Below are 10,342 nucleotides of genomic sequence, written 5' to 3'. Positions count from 1 at the left end.
AATGAGAAAAATGAGTTGATCCCCACTCGGACAGTAATAGGTTGGAGAGTCTGCATTGACTACAGGAGACTGAACACCGCAACCAGGAAGGACCACTTTCCCTTACCTTTTATTGATCAGATGTTGGAAATATTGGCAGGTCATGATTTCTATTGTTTTCTGGATGGGTATTCAGGGTACAACCAAATTGCGGTGGCACCTGAAGATCAAGAGAAAACGGCGTTCACATGTCCGTATGGAATCTTTGCTTATAGAAGAATGTCGTTTGGATTGTGTAATGCACCAGCAACATTTCAGAGGTGCATGACATCAATATTTGCCGATATGCTTGAGAAACACATGGAGGTATTTATGGATGATTTTTCTGTATTCGGGTCTTCTTTTGAAAATTGTCTGTATAATCTGTCACTTGTGCTGGAAGGATGTCAACAAACCAATCTGATCCTGAATTGGGAGAAGTGTCATTTCATGGTGAGAGAAGGGATAGTGCTAGCCCATAAAATCTCCCATAAAGGAATTGAAGTTGACAAGGCAAAAGTAGAGGTGATAGCCAATCTCCCTCCTCCAGTTAATGAGAAAGGTATACCGAGTTTCTTGGGACATGCGCGATTCTACCGTAGGTTCATCAAAGATTTCTCCAAGATCGCCAAACCATTAACTAGTTTGCTTGTGAAGGATACTCCGCTTCTGTTTGACAAAAGGTGCAACGAGGCCTTCGATACTCTGAAGCATAAATTGGTGTCTGCTCCTATAGTGATCTCTCCTAACTGGTCTTTACCCTTTGAGATCATGTGCGGTGCGAGTGATATAGCAGTAGGGGCAGTCTTGGGGCAAAGAAGAGACAAACTCCTGCACGTGATCTATTATGCCAGCCATGTGTTGAATCCAGCTCAGATGAATTATGCAACCACAGAGAAGGAGCTATTGGCTGTGGTGTATGCCTTTGACAAATTCAGGTCATACTTGTTGGGAACAAAGATAATTGTTTATATTGACCATGCTGCTTTGAAATATCTTTTTTCTAAACAGGACTCGAAGCCAAGGCTGCTCAAGTGGATTTTGCTGTTGCAAGAATTTGATCTAGAAATTCGAGACAAAAAGGGGTGTGAAAACATAGTTGCTGACCACCTATCTCGAATGTCCCCGATAGAAGAGACTGAAGAAGAACACCCAATCAAGGATGAGTTCATTGATGAACGAATCATCGCTGTGGTGGGTGTTCCATGGTTTGCCGATTACGCAAACTATCTGGTAGGTGGCTGTATACATGCGTTTTCGACGCCATGAGATTTGGTATGCAGAATGGGTCTTTCGACATATGACAACATGGGATAAACGGTTTGGTTGATAAGTGTTGTTCGACACTTCGACAAAATTGAAGCTTCGACAGTTCGACAAGATATCTGCAGATGGAAAGACACCTTTGACAGACATGGAGGATGTTGTAGTATTTCGACAATTCGACAAGGTCTGGAGAGAGACGTCATTTCGACGTAAAGTGTAAATATTCAAATTCAGAAGAGTTGTGACGTTTGGCAGAAGACGCGTGGAAGCATCTGGCGAAAAGAAGAAAGCCATTTGTCATAGTTTTAGGATTTGGTCGTTAGTAGCAGTTATGTTATTTGTATATAAATAGGGTAGTTGCTATCGAAAAAGGGTGTGAAAATTTACTTGTACAAAATTCCTGAAAATACTCAAAGTACCCGTGTGAGAGAAAAGAGTCATATTTGGAACATGTATGTGTAAACAAACACCAAATTCCTTCAAAGTTTATTTTATAAAGTTTAAAGTTCTTTACAAATTCCTTTTACGTTTTCCAGTCAATTATCTTTCTGCACTTTCTTTTCGACACTTTATATTTCGTCAGTTATTTTCTGCCATTTATCTTATCTTGTCAAATTTACATCTGTTTAAACGTCTTTAATCAACATCTTTCGACATAAAATATTTAGAGAATCAAAATGAAAGATACAAAAGTTGTTCTAGAAATCTTCAAAGTCATATAGATCTGCACATGTCCTAGGATTTGTATGGTTGATCTTGCAAGTAACCCAATTCTACAAGTTTTGGTAAACCAGAGGTTGTTCGCCAAAATTCACAGCGAACAAATTGGCACGCCCAGTGGGACAGTGCAGAAATCTAGAAATTTAGATAATTGTTAGTCAAAAAATTGTTTTTTGTTGTATGAGACTGAGAAGCGGTAAATTAGCCGTATCCGACGTAGAAATACCTAAAAGAACAAGAGTAAGGAAAATGGCGAATCAGCCAAATAATCCAAATGAAGCCATCCCAGTATCCAATCATATCCCTTCGACAGGAGGCAATGCAGGATCAGTCCCTGTGTCTGAGGCTATACCTTCGTCAACAGGGTCAATACCAGCGGTTTCAATATCGCAAAGTATGCCTAGTTCGTCCATTAGGGCACAACAAATGCCCGTTGGGACACCCCCTCCTATGGGAAACACTTCTAGGCCCTTTGTGACAAATTTCACCATGCCTCCGCCTGGAAGGGAACAACCATTTGGAATGCCAACTTCAGTAATGGAAAATCTACACAATTCCCCGGTAGTATATTCTGATTCTATGGCCAATATGTCTTCACCTTTACAAGGGTCAGGATATGGCGGAAACATGAGTAGACTAAATCAACAACAACTTTACGTGCCGCCGATAACAAATAATTTTGCGCAGGTAATTAGACAACAAATGGACGAGAGTAATCATGATATGGTCCAAATGTTGACGCAACAAATGGGGGCGGTGTTTAATCCTCTAATACAAAACACCACCCAAACCAACCAATTGTTGGCGGCGCAAATGACGCGCATTGCTGACTTTTTCGGGGTTCCTCAAACTCGACACAGAGAACAAGTGGTTCATAACCCAGAGGTAGCGGTCCAGGAAGAGCCTACGATAAACCAAATACCGTTGGACAATCCTCAAACAAACGTCAGAAACCAAGAGGATGCAGTCGAACAGCCTTGTGTCAAAATCCATGTTCCACAAGAGCCTAGAAGGATAGTAATCCAGAGAGGCCAAGACGCGGATGCTGTGTTGCAACAACGGATACGGTATAATAATCCGCCTGTCGAAAATAATTTGGCAGCCATGGTCGAAATGATAATGGCACAAAATGGGATGAACATGGGATTACAAAGGCCTAGTTACGCATCCCCACTGTCGGAATATATTATGCAAGAAGAACTGCCACCAAGGTGGAAAGTTCCTAAGTTCACAAAATTCTCAGGGGATACTAGTGAGTCCACCATAGAACATGTGGCACGTTATCTGATCGAAGCGGGGGAAATAGCCCGTAATGAAAATTTGAAAATAAAATATTTCCCTAGTTCCTTGACGAAGAACGCGTTCACTTGGTTTACATCTTTGCCTGCAAACTCAGTGTATACGTGGATCCAATTAGAAAGGTTGTTCCATGAACAATTTTACATGGGACAAACAAAAATAAGTCTGAAGGAATTAGCCAGCGTTAAGAGAAAACACTCATAACCAATAGACAATTATTTAAATAGGTTCAGATTGCTAAAGGCTAGATGTTTCACTCCAGTGCCAGAACATGAGTTAGTCGAAATGGCCGCAGGGGGGCTAGATTATTCTATAAGGAAGAAACTAGATACCCAGTATCTGAGGGATATGGCACAATTAGCAGATAGAGTGAGACAGGTCGAAAGGTTAAGGGACGAGAAATTCAGAGCAAATAAGAATAAAAAGGAAAGGGTGGCCTACGTAGGGGTTCGCCAAGATGATGAGTACGACGAAAACGAACCAAGTAATTTCAACGAACAAGAGATTGATTTAGCAGAACTAAAACAAGGCCCACGTTATTCATGTAAAGTACTAACTCCGTCGAACGGAAACCCAGTCGAAACCAACGATAAGTTCCCCAAAAGGACTTATACATTCGACATCACCAAATGTGACGAAATTTTCGATCTGTTGGTTAAAGATGGTCAATTAATAAAACCTCCAGGCGCTAAAGAACCGGCTATGGAACAACAGAAAAAGAGAGGTTTTTGTAAATACCATAATTTTCTAGGCCATAAAACGTCTCGTTGTTTCCTTTTCAGGGATCTCGTTCAAAATGATATCCGTGACGGAAGGCTAAAGCTTGGTGACAAACCAAAACCACAGATGAGGATCGACTCGAATCCTATGCAGCCAGTCGAAGTCCACTACGCTGAACCATCCATCGTAAACATGGTGGAGATCGAAGTTGCTCCTAACGGCAATTTGGAAATGGTGGAGGCCCCTGGAAGTTTCGACACAAACATCAACATGGTTGAGATTGCTGATGATCTCATAAGCCAGAACGAAGTTGAAGTCACTGAAGGCTTCGACAACCAGAAAAGGATGGAAACTACTGAAGGTTTCGACAAAAGGGACGGTGACGATGCCGTCGAAGATGTGAAGTTTCGACAAGGAGAGAATTGGGACCGCTTGGGACAGCCAAGTGGGAAGTATGATTATCTCGTGAAGTACGATGCGCCGGCAAGCTCTCAAATCGACATCAACACAATCCAACCAAGCGGTTGGGGAGATGTTTCTTCAGACAACAATGAAGAAACAGATGAGGCAATCGAGAATTCCCCTAATACGAAAAAGAGGGTTACTGAAGACCTCATTATCGAAAACAAGGCTACTAAAGGCCTTGATCTTGATCAAACAAAGACAGGTGATGTCGCAAACTGCGTCAACACTATGGGGCCTTTCAGTAAAGAAGTCACAAAAATTAAAGCGGAAGCTGTTAACGGTCCTTTGAAGCCCGTGGTCAGTGGGATTCTGCGTAGGATAATGGAAGACCCCAGAAGGAATTGGAGCAAATGTTGTTGCAAACATGGTCCCAGGAGCATATCTTGGTGCTGCTGCCCAGCGAAAGAGTTCGACCAAGTACCAAAAGGTGTCGAAGGCGAAGAAGAGAGACTCATTAGAAAGATGAACGAATTAAGCATCACTGACGAACGAAATGTTGGGGTAAACATGGTGGAAATATCTCAGAGGGACCAGGCCGAAGTGGGCGAAGATCATCGTCGAAAGGAGCACCAGAGGCTGGCGTATCCTAGAGAGGAGGAAAATTTAATAGAATTCATCAAGAGGTGCCAAAGGATGAAAACCGAAGTAATGCTATGTCCGCGCTGCAGTGCAATTTTCGACAGGAAGGCAGCAACCAACCTGGAAGCAGTGGATAAAGCCAAGAGGAAAGAGAACTGGGGAACAGTAAGATACGACCCAAGGAGAAGTGATCACCACCAGTGGAGGCATGGAGAAAGACGCTATAACACCTATAAACCATCTAACAAAGCAACGGACGACAAATGGGTTCAGCCCATTAGAGATGCCCAGGGGCAGAAAAAATGGGGAAAGTTTGAAGTTCAGAGAGGCGCTTCGATGGAAGGCAAGAAGGAAATAGAAAAGCGCAAGCCAAGAGCATATCCTTCAGAGAATTACAAAGGCAAAAACCCCATGTTCAGATCCCAATGGAGGAGATTCCAGAGGCAGAAGAGGGCAGAAAAAGAGGCTGCAGAAAAGAGCGTGAATGAAAAAGACACTGACAGCAAAGATAAAGCGGAGTCTAGTAACAGTCGTCAGATAAGGAGCAGAAAAGAGGCTTCCCTCCAGATCAATCCTGGCAGCATTGTTGAACCTGTGGCGTCGAAAGAGAAGATGCAGGAGGACGACGAAATAACGGACAACTTCGAATCCGACTCACAATCATCCTTCAATGTGATCTGCAACGTGGTCTCTGTTCTCCCTAGAGACTATGATAGAGTTATGGAGGTCGAAGACGAAGAATACGAGATGGAAGAGGGAACAATGGCACACAGGCCCGTTTGCTATTACATTATGAATAACGGATGCATCGAAGAGCAGAACGCTTTCTTCGAAAGACCAGGTGACTCCATGAAAGCGCATTTGAAGCCTTTGTTCATAAAAGGGAAGGTGGAGAATGTTGGTGTGAATAAGATACTGGTGGATGGGGGAGCAGCAGTGAATTTAATGCCCCATTTCATGCTGAAGAAGATCGGGAAAGACGACTCAGACGCGAAACCTCACAACATGGTGCTGTCGAATTATGAAGGGAAAGTAGGAACCACCATGGGCGTTATCCAGGTGAATCTGACTGTTGGAACCATAACAAGGCCAACGATGTTTATGGTCATTGCTTCAAGGGCGAACTACAACCCACTGCTTGGAAGGGTGTGGATTCATGGCGTAGGAGTCGTGCCCTCGTCAATGCATCAGCGAATAGCCATATGGAGGCCAGACGGGATCGTCGAAAACATTGAGGCTGATCAAAGCTACTTCATGACAGAGATAAACAATGTCAACAGTCAAAGCTTCGACAAGAACCTGGCTCACATACCTCCATGCAGTCCAGCCGAATTCGACTTAAAGGCAACAGACAATGCCTACTGCTCCATGTACCTTCATCCTACACATGGTTTCCAGTGGGATAAAGAAGTAATTGGCGAAACGTACATGTGGGGAACTACTCACATAGCGCCAACAGGATGGGGAAGCGAATTTGACGATGACGAGTAAACAATCAGCGCTCGAAAAGATTACGGCTTACATAGCCGAAAACAAACTCAAAGAGGCCCTTGAGGCTGAAGTAAAATACATGGCTGTCGAAGCCAGCAAAGAAAATTCCGACAAACAATGTCCCCAAAGAGACGTTGCAGAAGATCATGATAACAACCAAATGGGCGAATGGCAACACCAGAAGCTTGACGCCATTTATGATGACGAACCTCTGGGGTTCGAAAAAGATCCAGTGTCAACTAACGAGAAGATGGTGGCGCAGGATCCATTAGAAGAAATAAACTTAGGAGTGGGGGCAGAAAATAGACCAACCTACATAAGCGCAAAAATGGACCCCCAGTTCAAGGTCGAAATAGTCCAGTTGCTGAAAGAGTTCAAAGACTGTTTCGCATGGGATTATGACGAGATGCCTGGTCTCGACAGAAGTTTGGTCGAAATGCAGTTGTCGATAATGGAAGGAAAGAAGCCAGTAAAGCAGACTCCGAGACGCTTCGCACCAGAAATCCTGTCGAAAATAAAAGAAGAGGTCGAAAGACTTCTAAAATGCAAGTTCATCCGCACAACCAGGTATGTCGAATGGATTGCAAATATTGTTCCAGTAATTAAGAAAAATGGCAAACTTAGGGTATCCATTGATTTTCGAGATTTAAATTCGGCTACCCCAAAGGATGAATATCCTATGCCAGTGGCAGAAATGCTTATAGATGATGCAGCAGGCCATGAGTACTTAAGTATGCTAGACGGATACTCTGGCTATAATCAAATTTTTATCGCTGAAGAAGATGTTCCTAAAACAGCTTTCCGCTGTCCTGGAGCAATAGGAACGTACGAATGGGTAGTGATGCCTTTTGGTTTGAAGAACGTTGGAGAAACTTACCAACGTGTTATGAACTCCATCTTTCATGACTTTATTGAAACTTTCATGCAAGTGTATATTGACGATATTGTGATTAAGTCTGTTTCAGGAAAAAGTCATATAGATCATCTTCGACAGTCCTTTGAAAGGATGAGGAAGTTTGGTTTGAAAATGAATCCACTCAAATGTGCTTTTGGTGTGCAGGCGGGTGATTTCTTAGGTTTTGTGGTCCACAAGAAGGGGATCGAAATAAATGAAAACAAAGCCAAAGCCATAATGGAGGCGAAAGCGCCATCAACCAAAAAGGGGTTGCAGTCTCTGCTAGGGAAAATCAACTTTCTCAGAAGATTCATCTCTAATCTCAGTGGGAAGACGCAAGCTTTCTCTCCTCTACTTCGACTAAAGAAGGAAGACTTTGCATGGGGGCAAGAACAGCAAGCGGCCTTCGACAAAATCAAGGAATACCTGGCTAGTCCCCCAATCCTGATGTCTCCTTGCAGAAAAAGAAGTATGAGATTGTATATTTCGGCATCAGACAAAACATTAGGAAGTATGTTGTGTCAAGAAGATGAGAATGGCGTCGATAGAGCCATTTATTATCTCAGTAGAGTCCTGAATGATGCTGAAACTAGATATAGTATTATAGAAAAACTATGTCTATGTGTATATTTCTCTTGTATGAAATTGAAGCATTATATAAAACCTGTTGATGTATATATTTCATCCCATTTCGACGTAATAAAATATATGTTATCTAAGTCTATTTTACATAGTCGAATTGGAAAATGGGCTTTAGCATTAACAGAATACTCCTTGAAATATCTGCCTTTAAAAGCTGTGAAAGGACAAGTGGTCGCTGATTTTATAGCCGACCACTCTATAGACGAGGATGTAGAATATGTCGAATTAGAACCTTGGAAACTGTATTTCGACGATTCCAGTCATAGAAATGGAACTGGCGTTGGGATGTTGATTATTTCTCCTGACAAAATTCCAACAAAATTCAAGTACAAAGTAGAAAGTCTGTGTTCAAACAATGAAGCAGAATATGAAGCTTTGATTGCTGGACTTGAAATCTTGTTGAAATTGGGGGCAACAAGAGTCGAAATAATGGGCGATTCCGAACTGGTGATAAAGCAGTTGACGAAAGAGTATAAGTGCGTGAAAGAAAATTTAATCATGTACTTTGTAATAGCCAATAGACTTCTCAAGGAATTCGACAATGTGGTCTTCAGGCACATTCCCAGGTTGGAGAATCAAGAAGCGAACGATCTTGCTCAACTAGCATCTGGATATAAAGTGTCGAAGGAAAAGTTAGAAGAAGCCATTGAAGTCAGAGGAAGAGTCGTATCCACCAAGTTGTCCCCATCAGATCTGGAGTCAATAAGATTAAGATACGGTGACGAAGAAAACTTTGAGATATTCAACATAGATGATTCAGGAATTACAGACTGGAGAAAGCCTATCAAGAATTATCTACAAGACCCAAATCAGAAAGCAGAAAGAAAGATAAAATACAGAGCTTTGAATTATGTACTTTTGGGAAATGAATTGTTCAAAAAGACTGCAGAAGGAGTCTTGTTGAAATGCTTAGGTGAAGACGAAGCCTACATAGCCTTGTCGAATGTACACAGTGGAGCGTGTGGCGCACAACAAGCAGGTCACAAAATGAAGTGGTTATTATTTCGACAAGGAATGTATTGGCCAACAATGCTGAAGGACTGTGTCGAATTTGCAAAAGGATGTCAGGAGTGTCAAGTACATGCAGGCATACCTCATGTTCCTGCAAATGAGTTGCATTCAATTATAAAGCCTTGGCCATTTAGAGGATGGGCTTTAGACTTGATTGGGGAAATTCGACCAGCCTCTTCAAAAGGACAAAGGTACATTTTGGTTGGGATAGACTATTTCACTAAATGGATTGAACTTATACCTTTAGTAAATGTGGATCAAGAAGCAGTCATAGACTTTATCCAAAAATACATAATTTACAGATTTTGGATACCTGAAACAATAACAACAGATCAAGGATATGTGTTCACTAGTAAAAACATGCAGAGATTTGCACAAGAAACAGGTCTTAAACTCCTTACTTCGACACCTTACTATGCTCAAGCCAATGGGCAGGTCGAAGCAGCCAACAAGGTAGTGATAAATTTGATCAAGAAGCATGTAGGGAAAAAACCTAGAAATTGGCATAAGACTCTAGATCAAGTCTTGTGGGCTTGTCGAACGTCTCCTAAAGAAGCAACGAATTCGACTCCATTTAAGTTGACTTACGAACATGATGCAGTTTTACCAGTCGAAATATATTTGCAGTCAGTTAGAGTGCAAAGGCATCATGAAATCCCATCAGATATATATTGGAGTATGATGATGGATGAATTGGTTGATCTGGACGAAGAAAGACTACGTGCGTTAGATCTAATAAGAAGACAAAAAGAAAGAGTCGAAAAGTTTTACAATAAGAGAGTAAAATTCAAGACCTTCTTAATTGGTGATCTCGTTTGGAAAGTAATCCTTCCTATGGATCGAAAAGATAAGTTAATGGGAAAATGGTCTCCTAAGTGGGAAGGACCTTTCCAGATTTTGAAAATATTTTCAAATGGTGCGTATGAGATTGAAGAAATAGAGAAGGATGAGAGAATCCTAAAGATAAATGGAAAGTATTTGAAAAAATATAAGCCAATATTGCAGGAAGTAAAAATAATGATAGAATAATTGCAAACATAATTGTGATAAGATTTGCCAAATAAAAATGGCATTAAAGTCATTACAAAGAAAGCCTCAAAGGGATGAGAATTGTTAAATCAATTCGACTACAAATTAATACTGGCAAAAGTTTCCTTCAAAGTGGCGAATTTCTGCCTTTGAAACTGGAGTCGATGATCACAAAGACTTTTGTGAGTAGCAAGAGTCTCAATCTCT

At 41.6% G+C, this 10,342-nt stretch overlaps 1 protein-coding gene across 1 annotated transcript; it reads left to right on the top strand.

The window, feature by feature from the left end:
- The first annotated feature begins 468 nt into the window (after positions 1-468).
- Positions 469-1,079, top strand: LOC127104622 (uncharacterized mitochondrial protein AtMg00860-like). Its single transcript, XM_051041800.1, has 2 exons — positions 469-796; positions 1,030-1,079. The coding sequence occupies exons 1-2, from the start codon at positions 469-471 to the stop codon at positions 1,077-1,079; spliced, it is 378 nt and encodes a 125-aa protein (XP_050897757.1).
- Positions 1,080-10,342: the final 9,263 nt, after the last annotated feature.

Source organism: Lathyrus oleraceus, chromosome 7 (genome assembly GCF_024323335.1).
Source record: "Lathyrus oleraceus cultivar Zhongwan6 chromosome 7, CAAS_Psat_ZW6_1.0, whole genome shotgun sequence".
NCBI classification, from domain to species: Eukaryota; Viridiplantae; Streptophyta; class Magnoliopsida; order Fabales; family Fabaceae; genus Lathyrus; species Lathyrus oleraceus.
The sequence above is the reverse complement of the archived record's forward strand: the minus strand, read 5'-3'. Positions and strand labels throughout refer to the sequence as shown.

Bases quoted from the DNA above. Each gene is read 5' to 3' on its own strand.
- LOC127104622 (XM_051041800.1), top strand. From the start codon at position 469: ATGGTGAGAGAAGGGATAGTGCTAGCCCATAAAATCTCCCATAAAGGA. The intron at 797-1,029 runs GTGCGAGTGATA...TTTTCTAAACAG, and splicing joins ACCCTTTGAGATCATGTGCG to GACTCGAAGCCAAGGCTGCT.